Genomic DNA, 23,060 nt, shown 5'->3' with positions numbered 1-23,060 from the left:
TTTAATTTTTGCTTCTCAGAAGTCAGAAGAGAACAATATCAATAATTACATTATTATATTGCACGTGTTCCTACGCCGGTGTAGCCGTGTTGCAAGTGTTAATACTCAATACAGAACATCCTCCATATGCTCGAAAGCTCTTAGATTCGCATTGGAGAAAATAACATGCGATAGTGCAGAACCATAGTCAAGCTAATTGACTAAAACAGTAATTTCACTTTCATTTGGAAGGAGCTGAAGCTATGGATGAGGATCAACTACTCGCACGAAAGGCTGCCAAGTAACAACGATTTAAGAAAACAAGTGATACTGACTGCAAAAATATTACAGCACTGACTACAACCTTTAAATTTATGATGCCTATTTACAAAACCAGAAGCCAAAAATTTTCCATTTAATGTACAGGTACACTTACAATATGTCTGCCATTACGGATTTCCAATACTGGTTACAAAAGGTACCAGCCTTCTATAGTCTCTCCTCCTTCCTAGTGCACACTTGTCAAGTACTCTCCCCAGGATAAGACGCGTGTTCTGCAAAGCCACCTCTCTTGGTGGGATTCCAGATTCAATTCCGCTTAGTGTACCTGGTGTGGAAGCAAACCCAAACCCTGATCCCAGGGCATATTGTAGAGGTCCACTCCGAGCTTTAAATGAGGTCTGAGGAGCAAGCATCTTATCATCGGCACCATTCTCATAAGAACCTGGCTCATGTGGATGGGAACCTGTCAGCGAACTACAGCTCTGCAAAAGGGCTTCCAACACACTCAGTGCTTCCCAACACAATGTACTCTCCACCAGCTGGGACACAATTGCGTACATATGCGGGCTTTGGGAAGCATCCATGGGAGTATGCTGAAGCAATGCTTTGAGCATGAGCAATATAACACGCTGATACTCAACTGGACCTTTCTCCAACAGTCTTAGCAAGTGCCCAAAAGCCAAAGCTGAGTGCTTAGGAAACCATTCATTGCATAACAATGGCGACACGCAAGCAAGGAGGTTCTCAACACTTTTGACCTCTCCTCGGGAATAACCAGCAAAAACAGTGGCTAATTCATTCAGTGACTTTGCTCGACACCATAGGGCAATGTTATTCGCAACTGAGCAAGCCTTTTGCCATTGCTGGTGTAGTGGTGAAGCAGGTGCCACTGTTGTATCCTTACTGAGCTGCAAGCAGAGCCAAGGAAGCAAGCCTGTGATGTGCATCAGGAGTCTCGTCTCTGCATCCCCAAATATAGAATCACATGAGTGCACGGTGATCCGGGAGAGAACCTCAATAGACACACCATGACTAACAGTTGACATGAGCCCTTTAAGCACAAGAGGCTGCACCCCTTCAAATGCTGGCAGATTCCCACCGGAGGATGCAAGTGATTCAATTCGTTGAAAATCCCCAATGTCACCACCATTATCAAGCTCATCTCGAGGCATGCTTGAAAGAAGCACGTTTTCTGTTGTTCTATCCCGGAACGATAAACGATCAATCACACGTGAGAAGAGCTCAAGCACCTGACAGTAGACATGGACAAAATCCGTGTGCATCATGGCTACACAACCCCAGAAGAGTTGAGGGTAGAGGATCACCTTTTCTGGCTCCATATTCTCCACCATAACTTGTAATGTCAACAAAATTTCCATGATAAATCCCAAAACTGGGGGTACTGGATTTCCTAGGCATCTGTGGAGGCATCTAAGGAGTGATACACACGTGTCACTTGTGACACTAGGCCGCAATGCTCTGTAAATCTGGTGTGAGCGGCATGCAAGGTGTCTTGATGTGCATTCCATGGCCCATTTAAGTGCCTCAGCACCCCAAGTCTCACGGAGATCTCCTTGGAAGAAGATAGCATCAACCATACTCTGAACAAGTGCTGACAAGAGTGCTGCACTTGGAAGCTCTGTTCTTGTAACTGTGGGGTCCTCATTCTCCCACATCATGCTCCCTCGCTTTGATTGGACATACTTGATCAGACTGACAACCTGTTGCTTGTTCTCTCCATCACTGTTTTCTACCTCATACAGTTCCAAGTGTCGGCCTGCAAGTGAGTATAACAGATTAACAAGCAAATGCTGACAGTGCTCTAGCACAATATCCTCTGAACTATCCATTGAAACAAATGTGACATGGAAAAGAAGAGGCAAGTGTTCACGAAAATCTTCATCATTCTCATACGCAATTTCTGCCAGTAAAATTAATGCTATATCTGCATGAGTTAGTGAATGCTGTTGATGCCCCTGCAAGGCTGACTGAAGTTCTTTGGCACTAACACCATGCATACCAACTCCAGGATGCAACCCGTCTTCACCAGAGTTTGGAGTGTCAATGAGGTAGTCTCCACTATCCCTAGAAACATGGCGGCTCCGTAAACTTCCTGTCGAACTTCTAACCCCCATTAAAGGACCTGACATGTTCACCAACGCTGGAAGGAGCTGACCTGACCGTCCGGTAGTTACTGGAACCACGTTCAACTCCGGAGGCATAGGACTTAATGGGCCGGAGACACTTCGCCCTGTCACACCTGCTGTTCGCCAACTCAGACTTCCACTAGTATTTCTGAGGGGACCATCAAGAGAACCGCGGACAAGTAATGGTGACATGTGTGGCTGGGTGTCCACGACAGATGCAATTTGGGCTGCTGCAGGCCCCTGTGAGAATTCCAACACAAAATTTCCATTTGCATCACCCTTAGTTGCACTCGGCACAACTGGTTCAATGTTATCTTCCAACATCCGTTGAGCCAATTGATAGACCAGGTGATCAATTGTGCGCTGTGGACAAATCCGTGCTAAATATAAGCTTACCCGCTTTGCAACTGAGAAATATGTGGCAAATGCACCACTTATTTCAGCAGATGCATTTGAATCACAATCTTCAATTCCTTTTGTGATCAAGAAATCTAATACTGGACTAATATTCCTAGGCTTGCTCGCAATTGTGCTCCATAATTTTTCAATTTCATCAGGAAACTGATCCCCATGTCGCCATGTTACATAATAAAGACTCTTCAGTAACCTATCACTCCAACCTGAATCCTTGAGTTTCCAGAAATTGAGGTTCTCAATCCATGGAGCCATGCATGTTAAGACCTGATGCTGCGCAATTATATCAACAGCATCCAGTTGCCTCTGCATGATCTCCTCACAAAGAAGCTGGCTTAATTCAGGGTGATCTTTAGCAAGTTTGCATGAGAGCTTGTACTGGAATTGTTGGTAGGAATCAGGGAGGTTGCCAACAACAGCAGCTCCATAGCTTCCTGAACTCTCAATGCCATCCTCAGCCCACTCACGGACAGAAAGTGTTTCAAGCATCTGAAGGGCATCATCACGGATTTGCCTGTTTGGGTCCACAACTTTGTAGAGGATCAGGCTCAAAAGCCTTTGTATTTCACATTTTGGTATCTCTTGGCGCATGTAGACCTCAGCCAACACACTAAAGTAACCATCAGCAATAGCAGCATCAGAATAGTAGCACTGGAAAAAAAAAAAAGATAATTAGTCATGTCATTTGGATTGATTATCTCAGACTGACTAGATGTTCATAACAAACAAGACAATTGGTGCAATGCTGCAAACAAAGACAGGAGAGTAATGATCAGTTAAGCCCAGAGCATGAGTAACATAGCAGAATGACTGAAAACAAGAAGGTAAACAGCAATTAAACATCCCAAACATCTAGTGAACTCGACACATCAAATATTTCCACATATTCTAAATGTTTCAAGTGAACTATAGTATTCAATATTGTTATAGGTTATAGGAAGTAAATATGTTAATATAGGAAGTAAATATTAATAAATGGATCAGTTGCTTAATCTTAGGATTGTATTATCAGACTTAATTTTTCTTCCTGTTTAGATACCGTCTCTTATGTATAAATAGGATGTAATATCCACTGTGAAATACAACAAGATATTATCTTTCTATATGGTATCAAAACTTTACTAATAGAGATTTAAATTTTTAGAGACTTAAGACTATTGATTTGGGTTACCCATAAAGGGTAATGTTTGGAGACGCAGGCCTCTGTTCATTTGGGTTACCCATAAAAGGTAACATTTGGAGACTTATGACTCTGTTTATTTGAGTTACTAATAAAGGGTAACATTTGGAGACTTAGAATTCTGCTCATTTAGGTTGCCTATAAAGGGTAACATTTGGAAACTCAAAACTTTGTTCATTTGGGTTACCCATAAAAGGTAATATTTGGAGACTTAGGGCTCCGTTCATCTGGCACTGTTCACGGGTACCGTTCACAAGTACGGTTCACAGGTATTGTTCTCCTGATCCTTTGCTTATTTTGATTGTTTTGGATTGGTTGTCCTTGTGACTGAGATTGATTATATATGTAACAAGTTGCGTATGATTAACATTTATGCTCCAACTTGTGGGGGAGTGTCATAGGTTATAGAAAGTAAATATGTTAATATAAGAAGTAAAAATTGATAGATGGATCAGTTGCTTAATCTTAGGATTGTATAATTATACACTTGATTTTCTTTCCTGTTTAGATACTGTCTCTTATATATAAATAGATTGTAATCTCTAGTATGAAATACAACAAGATATTATCTTTCTACAAGTATCACAAATTAGTTTAATAATTCCACATAAGGAATGTGATAATGCACCCCAATCAAAAAGGAAAGAATTACCTGATCAATACAAGCTGGAAAAAGGTCCAAATTTGTAAGAAGAAGATTCTTCAGAGCCAATTTTGCTAAGGAAACACGATGCTGACCTCCCCTATGTCTGTCACGACCAGTAGCTCCACGACCACCTTCACCTGTGTACTTGGAATAAGACGGAGTTGATGGAGAGAAACCAAATGGAGCCCTAGGTGCAGGGTCATTGAACAAACTGTTGATCCATGATATTACCCGACCACTCATTTTTCTTGCATTGTCATCAAAGCATGGTCCATATAACAGTGAAGCCATAGCATTCATGGATGCCCACTGGATTGCCTCAATTTGTTCATTCAATTCTTTGTCAAATGAAATTTTGTCTATTGAATCTTTCGATCGGTTGTGCTGTGATGCCTTGTAACGTTCAACATCACGTCGGTAATCATTAACACCATCCTGCCCCCATGCACTGCCAGTTTCATCACTCCAGGAAAGAAGAAGATCAAATAGCCGCTTTCTTGTTCTGGGGTCAAATTTTTCTGATTTTGACTCGACAAATTCAGGCGCCAGAGACCTTAGAACAGAAGCAAGGGCATAACGGAGAGGTTGCATTTCTTGGAAGTTCTCATTTGTTGCTGTAAAGATCTGTCTGGTTGTTTCATCGATGAATCTGAGATAATGAAGACGGAAAACGGGTTTACGGCTAAGCATGCCAGGCCAGATTTTCTCAGCCACAGTGCGATATATATTTGCAATGTGGATTCGAAGTTCCTCACGACGAGACTTTTGAGACTGCACTAATAGAATGAATATTAGTTTTCTAGACAGAAACACAAACTGAGGAGAAGAAAATACATGTATTTATGTATAAAATAACTTTCCATAGTATTGAATGGTTTGATATTAATGGATAAGTGAAAAGACAGGTTTCAAACAAAGTCTAAGGTAAGTGTCTAATAGGGCTTTGACTACCAAGCCTCAAAGCAATCTTCCTAAAGAAAGAGAAAAAAATTCTGGAATGCAATAAATGGCATGTTACTGGAATGGCATTGGCATAAAGGGGAAGTACTGAAAAGTAGAAACTGAACCACAAACAGAAAATGGAAGCAGCATTGGTTCAGATATTCCAATTTCAAAACTAAATTTCTTGGAGGGCTGCTGTAAATGAAATGCAAAGGGTTTAGACGGAGAGCTTCAGATGACTGATTAACTTGATGCAACTTACCAATATGGGGTCAAACTTAGCAACTGAATTCCATCTTAATAATTTTGCATGTATAAAACCTGGATTTCCCACTTCCTTAGCAGAACTTGCCCCCCAATACACTAGTTATCTTGAACATAGCAATTTCTTCTTCCCAAAAGTAGCCAACTGACAATAAGATTTAAATACCCAATCTACCTAGAAAGATCACATGAACCTCAGTCATAAGTCATTACTATGACTGTGCTTATTGGGAATAAAAGGTCAGCTGTAATCATTCATAATATTTCAAAGCAGAATCATACCTTCCTGTGTTGGCTATATTTAGCATATTACCTATCTTTAAAAATTAGCAGCCTAACATTTTCTTTTCCAACTAGACTAAGCAGTTTGGCAATGCAACACAGCGACTCAAAATGGGATGAGTATAAGACTTGTGCTTCCATTAAGCTACAAATGACATTTGCAAAACTTTCATATACTTTATGATAAATCTGTACCTTCCACTTCGGTTTTCCCTCGGTTTCTGAAGAAACCTCATCAATGAAAGATGAAAGCTCACTAAACATGATTTCACATGCCTCCAAGTGAGAATGACCAAGAGCCATAGTGGCCCCCTGCTGAAGAAGTCAAAACAACCAATTCAAGCATTAGCAACAGACCTGGAAGGCTGGAATGCATTGGGAATTTGGGATGCATAGCATTAAAGAATAAATCCTTCTTATTAGTTAAAATGGAGGAATGTCTATTCTGTCCAAAACCACCTCAAACTGGTTCTGGATGCATCTCCTAAACATATAATGCTGCTACTCCTCTCCTTATGAAAAGCAAAACAAAAGCATAAACCTTAGCGAACATGCACTAAGAAAGTAAAATAGTTCCCATAAAAGATTCCCACATCAATTTACTCCAGGGACACTAAAATGTGGATTCAAACTAAGACAAAAGTTTTAATAGGTTCACATCCATTTAAAAGAAAAAGGATATGTCAAGAACCTGTTAAAAACAGGGTTTGCTGGGACGAAAAGGGTGCTTATATGGCTATATTGGACCCCAAGCTCAAAAAAAGTATAGCACCAAGAAAATACCAAATTACATCCTCATTTCCATAATTAATTTTCTTACATCTGTGAAGTAAAATAGTTCCCATAAAAGATTCCCACATCAATTTAGTCCAGGGACACTAAAATGTGGATTCAAACTAAGACAAAAGTTTTAATAAGTTCACATCCATTTAAAAGAAAAAGGAGATGTCAAGAACCTCTTAAAAAACGGGGTTTGCTGGGACGAAAAGGGTGCTTATATGGCTATATCGGACCCCAAGCTCAACAAAGGTATAGCACCAAGAAAATACCTAATTACATCCTCATTTCCATAATTAAATTTCTTACATCTGTGAAAACAGTGCTCTAATGTTGTAACACATTTATTGTAAGCAAATACTTACTATGTTTGTTTCAGATCCAGATTTTAGTGAGGGAAAAATAAGATGGTAAAGATCCTTGGTTGCTACTAGACCACCTGCTTCTCTACTATCTGGTGGGCATGAACAAGCAAACATTGCATACATGAGCCACTGATCCAGCTTGTTATCTACATCCTGTGACTGATGAGCCTTTCCGCCTAACTCGATAGGCGTGATGTGAGCAAGACGTTGTACAACCTCTACCCTGAAATTAAAGTTTAGTCACAATGGCAATCATGCATATTTTTCTACTACAGACATCGAGTAACATGAAAGAACTTGATTATAAGAAAATATGTTAACATTATAAGCAACATAACCATTGTATAACTCACACATTCTGCACTAACAATTAAGCATCCATTTCCTCTATATATTTTTGTATCTTTCAGGTTAATCTAATATCTTGATTATATCTTCAGTAAACTTGTTTTTATGTCAGAAGCATAGGAACTAAGCTATTACATTCCCACTCAAATGTTTCACAACCAAAAATTGAAGAAACTTGAAATGAACTTTCTATAAATAACACCTAAAAGTACCAGAAATGGGAAAACCATAAAAAGTTAGCAATCCTATTTTTATACCTTGAGAAAGCATACATCAAAGCAAGGTAATACACACGTTAATAAGATAACATATATGATGCCAGTCCGAGACAATACAGTAACATGAATATACATAAATCATGCACTACTTACTTTGCCTCCTGAACAGAGTTTGGGCAAAGCTCAGCTGCATATTTCACAAGTTCACTAAGACACCGAGCCCACCGATTCTTGTCAGGACTCTCAAATATTATGGATTGAAGAGTCACTTCGGGAGGAATTACATCAGATTCTCGTCTCAAATCAAATGGACGCCCAGAATCCCAATAACAGCTCTGAACAATGTCATCCTATAGTAAAAGCAGTAAGATAAGAATAAGATGAGAAAATTTACAGAATCAAGAGTTCGCCTCACATAAAACAATGTAAAAACTGCAAAAGGTGGAGAAATAAATTTTTTATATAGCTCACCCCATGTTCTTCGAGGACATCAATTACAAATATTGGTTCAGGTTCAAGTCTCAAATTATAGTCTGCTTGCTCACGCAATGTAAGGTCTCGTATATCATTCCTTAAGGCACGCACACAGCGCAATAACTCTAATGCTGTATGCCGAATCTGGCTATCCACAGAACTAAGGAAGATAAGACCCACAGCATCAATCTCAGATGCGCGAAACTCAATCATATCTGCTTGATGAAAAGAAGACTTTTTAAATCCTTCATTTGCCTGTCCCTGACGCTTTGTGTTATCAGCACCAACTTCCATTTTATCATCAAGCAAACATGCTCTCCAAAATCGCATGAGTTCCAACAAGCGCCCCAAAGAAGTTTGAATGAGAAGAGGGAATTCATCAGGAAGCCGAAGTATGAAGTTGGCCATCCCTCTCATCACTGCAAATCGACGATGGGGAAGATATCTAACAATTCTATTCAACACCTGTACAGCTTCCTCACGTACACCAGGATCAATACTTATGCCATGTTGCGGGATTATTTCAGTAATCTTATCACTTCTTCCAACTTCTTCTATCAGGTATGGTATACACTTTAGGACTGACCGAAAGAGATACCCCTGGGACTTTTCCTTGGTCACAGCATCTAAGGAGTGAGCACAGTTTATTTGGTATGTATCATTGCAGCCCACAGAGGAATAAAATGCAAGCAATACAAGGATAAAGAACTCAAGCTCACAAATGGAACAGACCATAAGAGTACAATAAATGTTAGTATCCCACATCGGTTAGGCATGTGGCCAATGTGCTTGTTAAGAAGACCTGGGCAATCTTCCCCTTGAGCTAGCTTTTGGATTTCAACAATGCCCAGGTCCATTTTACTCAAAATAAAACTAGTGTACACCTATTGTCCAACCTACCCAACAACATGAGAAAATGCATAGGCAGCGAGAAAAATAATTAGTTATGGTAATACTAACTTTGTTTATGTTTCTCATTGTCTCTTTCACTTTGTTTGGATAGTTTACAAGAGAGGAAGGAAAATATTAAGAGGAAAATAGTCTTTATTTTCTTTTCTTTATTTTCCTTCTTCATGTTTGGATTGATGGAAATATAAGGAGGGGAAAGGAAAATAAACTTAGTTTCCCTAGTTTGGAAAGAAAAAGGAGTGGAAAGAAAATAATATTGTTTCTTGAAATTACTAATCTACCCTTTATTTTTATATAAAGTTAAAAAATTAAAAGGCATAAATGTAAATTTTAAATTAAAATGATGTTTTCCATCATTTTCTCTCCAATTTGGAGAGAAAATAACCAACGTAAAATAAGTTTTATTTTCCCTCCCTTATTTTCCTTCACTTCCCAAACAAAGGAAAATGTCATTTCCAAGTTATTTTCCTCTCTTTATTTTCCTTCCTCCAACTTCCTCTATATCCAAACATAGCCTTTATGAGCTATTTATTTTGCTTTCTAAAAACTAACATGGCTATAATCTCAAACTTGCGGGGCCAATTAAACAAGCTCCTTTAGAACACATTTAGCCATTATTTTAGGCTTGGACTCTAACTTCAAACGACAAGCAAACATCATAAACCAATTATGGCTCATTGACGAGCACACAAATTCAAATTCAAATGTGTCCCATTATTCTTAAAGTAAAACAATTAACAAATAGGACTGCACTAAGCAACTATTATGCCTTCAACTAATCCATGACATCACAAAGAAAATTTACCCATCAATATGAACAACTAAAAAAAGTTTATACCAAAAAGGAAATAAATAAATTAGCCACCAGATTAATTGACAAGGTACTATGAAGCTAAAATACTTTTATGACTTTATGCAATGAATTGCTTACAAAATCACTTGTAATTATAAGATATCACCTCAGAACAAAAGAAAAGATGTTACCTATTGTTGTCTTTGAAGAAGTTAAAAGAGCCTGACTATAGGTCCTATGACAAGATCTCAAAATCGATTCAATTGCTGCTTTAACTTTTGGTATATAGTGGCCAATATCATGTCCTGCTTATGGAAAAGGAGTGAAAACAAAAACTAGTTAGATAATCTAGATAAATTTTTTTTAACAAAAAAATCATGTATTGTATTTGAGTAATAACCGATAAGACAAGTAATCAATTACCCTTAAATATTTCCAAGCCAACATGCGGGCTTGAAGGTGACATAACAATGGCAAGCAAAGCACGGAGACCAATGACCTTTGCTTCACTTGGACTATCTTGCTTTAGCAATTCTAATATCATATGGTTCATAGCAAAATCAAGGTTATGCTCAGCAATAGTCACACAGAACTCAACTAGTTTGTCATGTTGAACATCCTGAGTAAGCATTCCTTTCCTCAGAACTGTTAGGAGTTGAGAAGTCACACTGTCTAAGTAATCCCATATACGATTTGGGGCCTGGCTAGCAGCATGGACGCTCAAGTAGAACCTCAAAACGCGATGAAGGCAGTCCAAGGCCATGAAACGATGGTTCTTGTCCTGAACAAATAAACCAATTGAAAGCCGCATAAAACTATGGCCTCAACTCCTCAAAAATCAACAAGATAAAGAGAGCAGCACCGAGAAAAAAATATCAACTCTACTGTCCACTTCCTCCCAGACTAAGTTCATACAAACTTACTCTTAAAAGCTTGTACAGTTGTTCCATATGAGGACTTAAGTTGTTGTGGAATATCTGAGGGTCACCGAGACAGAGGAGAAGCGTCACAAGAGGGTAGCCAACCTGTTATTGAGTCATTCATGTGAGGATAAAGAAAACACAACCATACACAAGCACTGGGAGTATTTATGGAAGGGACATACTGAAAGGGGGAAGGGGAAGGGGAAGGGGAGAAGGAGAGGAAATTTCAGAGAGAAATTATTAACAAGGAAATGGGAATAAAAATAAAAATCCGTATTAAAAAGAAAACAAAATGCAATTGAACAAGGTAAAAAAAATTCAAACAGAAGCTCCATGACAAAGATTTTACAGGAATTTGTAAAGATAAATAGCCAAAAAATCATAAGGATGTGCATAAACTTCCACAACTATACCACTCGCATCCCAATCCACAATCTTCATGACCCAAGAGAAGCAGGATAAAGATGCCAATAAGGTCACGCTTATGGCTTCTAAAAGCCAAATTCAGAAATTTACGAGCTAGCCCAAGTTCAACCCAATGGAACCTCAGGTTTCAGCTGGTTACTCGAGCTCAATAATCAACATGAAACTAGCAGGCTAATTCATGTTAATTGGTTTGGATAAACATATAACCGATTGATTACAACTTGAATTAATTGTTATTATTTATTAGTACAATTCAATATACATCAATTTGGAAGCACGTGATACGGAATGGCCTTATTCAAAATATTAGCAAGGGGGGGGGGGCAATTGCAATGGTCGGATGGTAAGGATATGAAAGAACAGAAAGACATTCAAAACGGAATAATCCTGGACATAATTGGCCAAGTTGCTAAAAGATATGTTCATAACAGGAATTACGTGAATATCTTGTGTGCTAAACACTAATAGCAAATACCATATTCCAAAGAGAAAAGTAACTAAATTGGTTTTGCAATTAAGGCCTCTATCGGGCGTAACCAAGCCTTTAGGCCAAGACAAAATTCCTCAACAACCCAACCAGAAATTTAGTTCACTAAGTTCCAATCCACCAATTCATGAAGAAAAATAACTCAATAATGTCAGCTTGACCCATCAGTAAAAATATTCATTATGCCACCAACTTTTTTTGGCACTCCAAAAATACATCATTGCTAAATTTCACAAGGTATTCTGGTATGGACCAGCACCAGCCAGTGTTTAATGAGGCAATAACACATGCAGTGGTTCAGCTTAAATTTAAGATCATCTGGCAATTTAATACATTAAGGTGAAGAAGGGACCTAGTTGACCAGATAAAGGGAATTGGGATGTCATGGTACAGCAGTTCAAAGCTAAAAAACCACTGAAGATTAAAAAATCCAGAATCTCTACAATTTTGTGAGGCTCAGGCTTCCATAATAAGAAGTCAGGAAAATAACGCCACCACAAAGATTCAGCTCAATAATTAATTAGGCACTCTGTAGATTCATTTAAATGGCACATATAAGTTTTTCAACACTGACTGGGAAAATACTATATATTCCATCAAGAAATTCATAGGGTGAGCAATATTTAGTTCAAATTGAAATAATAAACTCAACTTTTTTTTGTTCGGTTTTATAATTAATCGGTTCAATTCAGTTTTAATTTATAGAATTTTTGGTGATTTCCCTTCGGTTCAGTTTTTAAAAGAATAAATTCGGTAAAATTGAACCAAACCAAATATAAATTAAACTACGACGTATGTGCAATGTATAAGCTATTTATAACAGAGTAGTAAGAGCCCTTTTGTGTCAAGACTCACCTTTGTAAGCTTGTCTTTTGCATATTTTAAATATTTATTCTCAACCGTCCTTTCAATCTAATCCTAAGTTCCTAACAATCCTTTTGTACTATATATATTTGCCTTGTTTTGTATCCCTAGCTGCCTCCCCCTCTCTTCTTTTTCTCTTTGGTGACTTGGTTACCATCACTCCTTGAGATACAGCACTCCACCAGATTCTTTCTTCTCCTCTACAAAGAAGCACAAGACATTCCTCATCCTCTTCCTTTTTTCTCGCCTTCTCCTTTCCAATGAGATTCTTTTTGCCTACTTTGAAAGATCGTGAAACTGAAGCTGAGAGTTATAAAAGCAACAACATCCTGTATTTCCATTCCATAGTCCTTAGGACCTTAGAACTCTGTTTGATTTCATTTTGCTGTCTCTTTCTGTTTTAATTTTTTGTTGTTTTAGCTGGAAAGTTTCACCCTTTTGATTGAATGTAAATGTATATTTTACATTTATTTACTTATTAAGATGCTTTATGTTGTATTTCTTATAGAAGTAGTTAGATTGTTTGTATATTGTGTTTTTATATGTTCTGAATGTGTTCTAGATGAATATTATTCACTGATAATATCCATATTTGTTGAACATTCATTTGTAATAAGTGAGGAAGAAAATTCTATTCTTCAAAATAGCATTCAGTGCTTTGAGAACTGATGAATCAAACTGAATCGAACCAAACTGCTTTGGTTTGATTCAATTCAATTTTATACTTTGTTCACTTTTATTCGGTTTTGAAAAATATTAAGTTCAGCTAATTTGGTTTTTCATATTTTCAAACCGAACCGACTAATGCACACTCCAAAAATTCGTTAAGCAAACTTTTTATGCTCTGGAATTGCATGCTACAATCAACTTAGAGAACACAGCATGCCAGCATCTCAGAATTCAAGTAAAAGAAATCAGTTTAGAAATTTAACTATTAAAACAACCAAACACTTGAAATTCAGGAAAAAGTAGATATCTGAGATGCACTTACAGCTATATGTTTACTTTGTTTGTCCATCCAATGCATAAGTTGCACTCTTATCCTCCCAACAGCTTCATACCATAGTGTAAGTGCATTTTCTACACCTAAAGGGGGCCACTGGCTTTTTCCACCATCTGCTAGTGGAGCAAGGATATTTGAAAGCATATTACACAGTGCATGGTAAAGCTCACTCTTGCGCTTATGTGGGGCACGGTTAAGAGGGTTTGCTTTTGCCACAAAGGAAGCCGATGCATTCAATCCTCCCTCGGTCTTAACCTGGCTCATTAAATTTGTTGTTAAGTCCTAGTTTTCATGTCATTTACCCTTGAACAAGTTAATTATATACATACCCCAAGTTTCAAATAACGCATTCCATTAATGATACTCAGTGTTTCACTTCGGGCGACATTAGTGTCAATCCGACGAGTGTTTAATTCCATAAAAAAGCGCTCAGTTACAGAACTAAACCTGTAGAAGAAAAAAAATGAAAACCATAAAAAGTCGTATAAGATAGAACTCTAGAAATGTGGAGGAAGAAATAACAAACATCTGCACCTGCTTCTAGCATCAAACTCTTTGATAGTACTCAAACAACTATCCGATCAAGTAAGGAATGTATGTTTTATCTACTCAAAACTTTACCTTTAACTCAACCATCAAATGCTAGAAAAGAAGACAGGATTAAGCTGAAATATTATCCCCCTCTTTCTCTGTCATTCTTCCCCTAAGTCTGTCCTAAAAATCTCAAATGGTACGACTGTATTAAGCTATTTTTAGATAAAGTGCCACCTAGCACATTCCACAATTTAAACTCGTGAAATTTGGAAACAATTAGAAATTTTATACAATATTGAACAAAAAAAAAAAAGAAGGCAAGAAGGTGGAATATGTGAGACTCCATTTATTATTGTCCATCACAAACTCTCAAGTAACAATATCAACCCCTCTTTAAGAATATCCGAACCAATATGGAACTCACAAAATAACATATTATGCATTTCTTTTCCATTCTTTTCATTCCATCACTTGTATTTCAGCTAGGGTTTCAAAATTGGATGAAGAGATAATTGGATACTACACAATAAACAAGCCAAAAGGAAAAGATATGGAAAGTATAAGCATTTGGATCAGAGAAAACAGAAGCAGTAGTCCCATATACAGAGTACTATCCCTAGCTTAGAGTAAGGCATAAAATTGATGACTCTAGGATATTTATGCCAGTAGAATAGCATTCCACAAAATATGATAAAACTTATTCTGCCTAGAGAAGGAAGAAGTCAAACAAATTCACAGTTGGAAAGCAATAGTCAATATATGCTCAACCTGATATCGCAAAGCTAAATTAAGCCAAATTAACATTGAAATGAACTCACACTGATCATTGACATCATTTAAGCACAAAGGAAACCAAAACATATGACAACAGATAACAGAAGACAGTTGAAACAATAAGTCATTTAGAAGAGGAAGAAGAAAACCTCAAGTTATCAATAGTTCTCAATTGAAGTAAAACTAAGTGTCAGGAATCAAAAATCAAAATTTTACAATTACCTGATGCGAGACAAGGCACCTAAGAGTTGAGCAACCAAGTCTAGAAGGAGCCCTCGTAAATCAACCAATGAGGGATACTCAATCTGGCTAACAACCCTGGAAAAAAAAAAACAAAGAATTTACGGCACGCACACCAAAACAGATGAGTACAAGGACACAAGATTTATGGAACACAAATTTTATAATTGATTTCATAAATATTAGTTGGCACATTCATAGCATTAGAGAGGCAGAAGCTTATTCCTTATTATCTGCCTATTACATATTAGGAAACCACTCTAACCTAGAAACTTAAGCTTGCAGGCGAGGACCTTGAGAATAGTTATATATTTACAATACACCCTGCACATGAATGCGCACTGCACTTGAAGCATGAACATATGCAGGCGCACTTTACCTTTTGTGAAATATGTAATAAAAAATTATAGTAGTCAGGATTCAAAGTCTGGACCTTTTGGTCTAAGGGGCTCTGCTACCATGTCAGAGAACTACTCAACTTAAAAGCTTAAACTTCTACACGAGAGCCCTCAAAAATAGTTTTATACCTATAAAGAACATGATTCATTCTAGATCAGGGCATGATTGTTCGCAGGTATAATAAACTGTTTTGCAAAACAAACTGAACATTTCATTTGATAATAAATCTTATCCTGGCATTTAAGAGAAAACAATGAATCCATATTTCACAGTTAGTCCAGCTCATATGAAATTCTCCACAAAAGAGACTTGAGATAAAACTGCCAAAGTGGGAAAGAAGTTAGAGATTTTTAGCAGGACCAACAGAGAATCATCAGATTTTCCAATTGATATGAGCAAAAGATTATGTTGAAAGTGAAGCAGATACTTAACCTGCTCTAACAAATCCCAAACCAATCTATAGCAGCCTCACCTGTCAGCATTAATTAGCCAGTCAAAAACAAAATTTTCAAGCCCAGACCAAAGCTTCTCTGCAATGAAAACAAGCTATTACATTCACTTCTATGAAATACAAATGCAAAAAAGAAAAGCAACAAAAGAATATCATAAACAAACCAGTAAGTCCTTCCTGGGGACAGCACTCCACAAAACGAATGCAGGCTGAGCAAAAAATACACTCCACTGCAAGCTAAAACCCATGTAAAGATAGTATTAGATTCCAAATCAAATAATCATATTTCTCAAGGCGAGAATTTATAGCCTATTACATCTACTCTACTAAATAAATATTAAGGGGGAAGAAACACATTTTTCTGAACAAAAGAGACAATTATATTTCTCCATATGATCATAAATTCACGATAAAGATGAAGTATAAATGGCATATTGTCTCCCTCCACAATATGAACAAAGAAAAACAACAGAAGTGACTTCTAGGATAACCAAACAGCCACACCAAACTCTTACACATCTATTACATCCTGCTAACCCCTAGACAGCCATTCAGAATGACTAATCATCTCCAATTTCCTGAGAATAATAAAAATGAATGCCCCAACAGAGTAACATTATGTTTAGTTGGATGAAGGGAAATATAAAGGACTTGAGGTGAAGGAAGGATTTATGATGCAATGGGGCTCACAATTTGTTTACCTGTGACAAAGTAAAGGAGATGATTTTATAAGAAGATATTTTCAGGATAGTCTGGAACACACACACCCCCCAGGCCCATATTCACATGTGGAAAGTCTACCCATTTTAAGTGTCCTCTAAAAACTCTACCACTCCGGAAGGGTGAGAAACATATGAGCCCAAACAAAAGGGAAGATGCTTGCTTTTTCTTAAGAAGGTTCCCCAGCTGAAACCCAACGGCAAAGGACATTGGGTCATTAGCGAAAACGTACATACTTTGGAACAAAAAAAGGATGGAAAAAAAGGCAGCTATTGAATTTTAAGAAACACCTCTGAAAATATTGACCAAGTAATCCACCTGAATGTGTCAGCATGTAGTTTTAACTTCTTAACAACTAAGAGAGCAGGTATGTTTATGGACACACAACTGTATAATTGTCAGATGCATACAAACGCGTCTTACTATTACACATTATTATGAACAAACTATAATTTTTTTAAGTAAAATAAACAACCCACTGTATTAGTGATTCATGTGCCTCAACCAACCTTTCTTTGGAAGGTAGACGCATCATTTGCACCTTTGGGAGATTCACTGCAACAACAGTCCAATAGAGGGAGAAAAACTTTCAGCAGAGAACACATTAAAGGGTGATGAGGATATTTAATATCTGAGTTAGAGACTTAAGAATTGACAATGTAGACTTAGTTATGACATTCCTTTCCAATGTGCTAATAAAAAAAAGCACATTTTGCAAACTTAATTTAATACTGCCTCCAATTCTTTCTGTAGTTCATTTTCTCAATCCTAAGCACCTTTTGCAAACTTTAATAAAGAAAAGCACCTTTTACAAAGAACTAATACGTATGTGCCTAAGTAGATCCTTGGTGATCGATCTTCTTCCCCTTTTAAATTAATTGAATTCTAAACAACTTTCTCTTTCCAAAATGCTTTTTTTTTTTTTTTTAATAATATCATAGGCTTCCTTCAGCTAAAAAAAAAAATATTGATCAACTTTTCTCTATGACTCAAACACTAGAATGTAGTAAAGATTTAAAAGAAAATAGTTTTGCAAATGTGATGCAGGAGTTCAATTAGTATACTATCCAGTAACTCACATTCATTTCTCAAAAAAATAAATGCTGGTCACTTGAAGTAGCTATAACTATTGCAAACTACATTTTCTTTGCACTTTTAAATGAAAAATACAATAGTCCAGCTTAATCTACACTTGGAAGAGTATTCCTAGTCATACTGATTGATCAAGCCGCAAAGGCTAAAACTTTTTGGGATCATCAGCACCAAGTCATCACACATAAAGGGGAAGAAGAAGAAGAAGAAGAAGAAGAAGAAGAAGAAGAAGAAGATTGTTAAGGCCTTGTTTCCACTTTCCTTAAGTTAACACTAAACCGAATAAATTTGTGTAGGGAAAGGAAAAGTTAGTTGAGCTCATCTCCATATTCTTCAATTAAATGCAAACCATAGTACACCTACATAAGGTAACATGCTTTCATAATTTCATCTAAATGCAACAGCCTCACACTCAAACACCCTTGAACTACTAAAAATTTTTTTTGTACTTTTGAGATACTTCTGAACAAACTTTACTCAAAGGACTTACACTAGCAGACCGATAAATCCCTAGTAAATGTGTTGATCAAAAGAACCCTCATTATCCCATAAAAAAATATAATCCTATTATATTTCCTTCCCTAAATGACCTAACATTTGATATGTATTTGTTTCCAAATCAGGCAAAATTAAGCCGTTGTTTCTTACACAACAATCTCATCTTGGCTTCTCCTTCGTGCATCCTTTTTTTATCACTATTAACTCTCATCCATTTGATTTCGATGTCAAAATGTAAAGCAATCTTCTTCAAACTCTCTCTCTCTCTCTGTTTATGGATATGCATTTTCCTTCTATTTGAAAGATTCTGATCAAGGTGGTTGTATCTTAGCTTGTTATCTCTAATTTGATTTTTTTAGTTACTATCTTTAGTTTAAATTTTAAATTTTGAATTTAAATAGAAGATAGGAAGTATTTTGAATTCAAATGTTGATGCAATCTGAATGTAGCTTTCATTGTAAAAAGGCACTTGAGATTATTGAACAAGACATTCAGAAAATATTATTCATCAATTTATGATTTTCGAGAATTCTCTCAAACGAATTCTCAATTTATTTCACAATAGGTTCCTCAAAGAAAAGCAAAAACATTAACAATGGAAAATCAGTCTAAAGAGAGAAGAATTTCTAGTTAATCGACCTGTGACGAGATTCAATTTAAGGACCCGTAAATTTTATCAGAGCCGGTCATCATGGACGATTCAGCAAATCTGGAAGAGAAGTTGAAGAACTCTTTCACGCACCTTCAATAGAGGAGCAAACCAAAACCAAGATGGAATGAACAACAATCAACAAAATTTTATCCAACCAAATAATGATCGTTCTGAAGTGCGTGTAGTGCCTAGATATACAAAACTTGATTTTCCCTCATTTAATGGCTCCAATGACCCACTTGGATGGCTTAAGTGCTGCGAACAATTTTTTTCAAAATCAACGAATGGTGAAAGCAGATAAAGTCAGTCTACTTACTGGCGAGGCTCAATTTGGCAAGTGTTCAAGGATAACTGCAACTTGCGAATTGGTCCTCCTTTGCATAGCAATCCCTTGGGGGAGTTGGTGAATTTGAAGCAAGTTGGATCAATAGAAGATTATCAGCACCAATTTCAATCTTTATTGGCAAAAGCGAAATTGTTTGAACCAACCAACAAGTTAACTTTTTTACTGCAAGATTGTCTGAGACTATTCGGCTTGAGGTGGAAGTACAAAACCCTCCCAATTTAGTTATAGAAATGAATTTTGCTCGAACATTTGAGAAGAAACAACAATTAGGTCAAATGATGACAGCTTAGGGCCATTTCAAGAGTCTAAGGGAAATAGTAATGCAACATCTTCAAATGTCGGAAGCATCTCAACTCCATTTGTTAAAAGACTTAGCAAGACAGAAATGGCTGAACATCGAACTAAAGGCCTTTGCTACAACTGCAATGAGACATATTCTTTTAACCATCAGTGCAAAAATTTATTTGGGTGGAGTTGAAGGATTTAGAGTCCCCTATTATTGAACTAGATGACTAGGGACAAGCTTGAAGTGCAAAAAATTATTTTGGGTGGAGTTGAAGGATCTAGAGTCTCCTATTATTGAACCAGATGACTGGGGACAAGCTTGAAGACAAGCTTGAGGACAAGCCTTTTCTCTAAGAAGGGGTAATGTTATGGATATGCATTATCCTTCTATTTGATAGATTCTGATCAAAGTTGTTGCAACAAATAAGATCAGTATCTTAGCTTGTTATCTTTGATTTGATTTTTTAGTTACTATCTTTAGTTTAATTTTTAAATTTTAAATTTAAATAGAAGCTAGTAAGTATTTTGAATTCAAATGTTGATTGTAGCCTTCATTATAAAAAGGCACTTGAGATCATTGAATAAGACATTCAGAAAATATTATTCATCAGTTTATGAGATCTGAGAATTCTCTCACACGAGTTCTCAATTTATTTCACAATAGGTTCCTCAAAGAAAAGCAAAAATATTAACAAGAGAAAATCAATCTGGGGAGGGGAGGATTTTCTAGTTAATCGACCTGTGATGACATCCTATTAAAGGGCCCGTAACACACACTCTCTCTCTCTCTCCCCAACTTAGATAGTTCAGAATTAAACTTAGTTAAGTTAAACTCTCAGCTTACACCAAAAGAAAGTTAAACTTCCAAACTACGCTTCTAATTTATCATTTATTAATGAATTTATGCTTCTCCCATCCGCATTGTGGGAACATGGAGAAAGGAACCATATGGTCACATTATGAATATAAATCAAGGACTATGAAAGAAAAAATTGAAATCACAAAATGAAACAACCCTTTGCCTATGATAATGAAAATTTCTTGCTTTGCAAAATGTAGTTAGTAATTGATATTTTAACTATTAGATTCATGACAAATAATTGCCCACAATGTAATAAAACTTTAGTAAGAAACTCCAGGACCTGAGATTGTAGTAATCTACCTCTCTCTCCATTTAAGAAGAGCTTCTAAAAGAGGCACAGGAGTATGTCGGGCAACCATAGCCAAGGAATCCAAAACCTGCTCATAGGCAGGATCTGATGGTCGAAGGTACTGTCCATCCTGCATATCCCCAGGTAAAATCAATACAAATGCCAAACATAACCTATAAATATCAGCCAATACTGACAGTATCTTTAGAACCAAAGGTATCAGAACCAATGCAATGATAATACAGAACCAGAATCTTCTACCTCTTCGAGCCAGAACATTAAAAAAAACAGCTTTAAAAACTCTTCTAAAAAGTTTCGGTGAACCATTATTCTTTTGAAATATCAGATAATTAGTTACAAATCGTGGACAAGCAATAAACAATATAAAGAAAAAAGACAATAAAACTCACTTTCTATAGCCAAAAGACAAATATGTCATATAGCGTTATTAGTGATCCTTTTATTAGCAAGTCAAGTTATTGTCCTTGCTGAGAACTGTAAACCAAATAAAAATTTCTAGTGGGGAAGCAACCCTGAATTTAAAAACGAATTTAGCTAAAGGAAAAATGTGGAATCGCCAGCTAAAGGATTTACAAGAGAGCACTTCAAACTTTTGAAAACCCATATTCCCATGATAAACCTGGATGAAGGGCAAAAGGAAATAACAAACAATGACCTCCATTTAACAAAATATGAGAAAACCAGAAACCATTTTTATTGTCAAATAGTTCTTTCAAGTCTGACAATCATCTGAGGCTGTTTTCTGAGGATAGAAAACAAATTACAAATGATTTTAGAATAACCGAAAACATAAGTATCAAGAATTGGTCAACAAAAACGAAATCATGTATATTTCTCATGCCACAAGTCAATGTGTTATCGAAAGGCCAAATTCTCCTCCTTTTGCACTTTAGGGAAACCATTTATCACCTGTAAGATTCACAAATAACTACCACAAATGTGTAATTGGAATTGGATTAAGATGCCACAAACAACAAATGCATAACCATGGAGTTCATGTTCTAATTCTATGCGACTTGTAGTGGATAAATTACATCAAAAAAAGGAAGAAGCAATTATCCACTAATAAAAAGTACAATGTAAATCTCAGAGTCAACAGCAGAAAGCCCCATCACCTGCCATTTCAAATTATCAAGCAAACTCCACCACTTCCCTAGTTTCCATGTAGTGTCAATTAGCAAAGCATGTGCTATTTCTACGCATCAACAATAATTTGGGGTCACATTTCTACAACCCATCAACTCCTTTAATTTAAGAATGATACTGAGAGGCAAAGCATGCAAAATTGCAACAAGGTTCTGAGAGAAACATCAAATACATATGGTAATTCATAGTACTGAGAACTCTAAGCACGCCACTAGACAATTCCTCAAGTCTTCGAACCTAAGCAAGTAGAGATGGTAATTCTAAACAAACAAAACCATGAAAACACTATCGTCCACATTGCAACTGCCCAATGAACACTTCTCTACCAACCCACAAAAGTAACAATATCGTCACTCCTTTTTTGCAATTTCTTCATTCTTCATCGTGCTCGAAAGGCAGTATCTCAACCATAAAAGAATTCCAAATGTATATGACGAGTAGAATAATAGAGAAGGAAAACAACTGACCTGAGCTTGAGCTGTTTCAATGCGACGCCTGGCCAACGGGAGGAACCGCTGCAGAAGGGCATCAACAATCAGCTTCGCAGCGCTTCCTGCTTTCATTTTTAATGTAATTTTACTTCACCAAGGACTACCCACAACAATCACCATAAGGCCCAACAAAGAAAAGTTAGTCCCAGGGATTTTAAGAGAAAAATTAAGGATTTTTACACGAGAGATTGTGAAGGAGAAAGAAAAAAGTGCGGATTTGATTAAAATTGAGAGGAATATAAGACCTGAAAACCCTTTAGGGGTTGGATAAACAACTGCTTGAAGATGTAGCCATTGCTAGTTGGGAGGATCTAGCGTCAACAACAACAAAAGCTCTGCTCGATTGATCCAGAAATAGTTAGTTAAATAGCAGAGAAAACCGCGGATCGATTAATAGTTTTCTGCCCTTGTCGGATCGTGTAAAATATTTGCGCAATTCACGCCCGAGTTATTGCTATTTTAAAAGATTCTAAATATTCTCAATTTTTATTTGGCAGAAATAACTATTTTCACCCTAAAATTATATCAAATAACTAT

General features: G+C 36.7%; 1 protein-coding gene across 4 annotated transcripts; it reads right to left on the bottom strand.

The window, feature by feature from the left end:
• Nucleotides 1-196: 196 nt before the first annotated feature.
• Nucleotides 197-22,990, bottom strand: LOC110630734 (cell morphogenesis protein PAG1). Of its 4 annotated transcripts, none has more exons than XM_021778293.2 (18): nucleotides 22,769-22,990; nucleotides 22,500-22,623; nucleotides 20,877-20,995; nucleotides 17,351-17,396; nucleotides 16,286-16,358; nucleotides 16,143-16,200; nucleotides 15,254-15,349; nucleotides 14,053-14,170; nucleotides 13,712-13,978; nucleotides 10,944-11,045; nucleotides 10,444-10,801; nucleotides 10,212-10,325; nucleotides 8,316-8,944; nucleotides 7,998-8,194; nucleotides 7,279-7,501; nucleotides 6,332-6,451; nucleotides 4,655-5,419; nucleotides 197-3,473 (listed from the first exon to the last, which is right to left on the bottom strand). In XM_021778293.2, exons 2-18 carry the CDS (start codon nucleotides 22,593-22,595, stop codon nucleotides 429-431), a joined length of 6,426 nt encoding a protein of 2,141 aa, XP_021633985.1. In that variant the 5' UTR covers nucleotides 22,596-22,623; nucleotides 22,769-22,990; the 3' UTR covers nucleotides 197-428. The 4 variants fall into 4 exon arrangements, with proteins under 4 accessions (XP_021633985.1, XP_021633992.1, XP_043813080.1 ...); XM_021778300.2 differs by having other exon boundaries at nucleotides 6,332-6,448; XM_043957145.1 differs by lacking the exon at nucleotides 22,769-22,990 and having other exon boundaries at nucleotides 20,857-20,995.
• Nucleotides 22,991-23,060: the final 70 nt, after the last annotated feature.

Source organism: Manihot esculenta, chromosome 1 (genome assembly GCF_001659605.2).
Source record: "Manihot esculenta cultivar AM560-2 chromosome 1, M.esculenta_v8, whole genome shotgun sequence".
Taxonomy (NCBI): domain Eukaryota; kingdom Viridiplantae; phylum Streptophyta; class Magnoliopsida; order Malpighiales; family Euphorbiaceae; genus Manihot; species Manihot esculenta.
The sequence above is the reverse complement of the archived record's forward strand: the minus strand, read 5'-3'. Positions and strand labels throughout refer to the sequence as shown.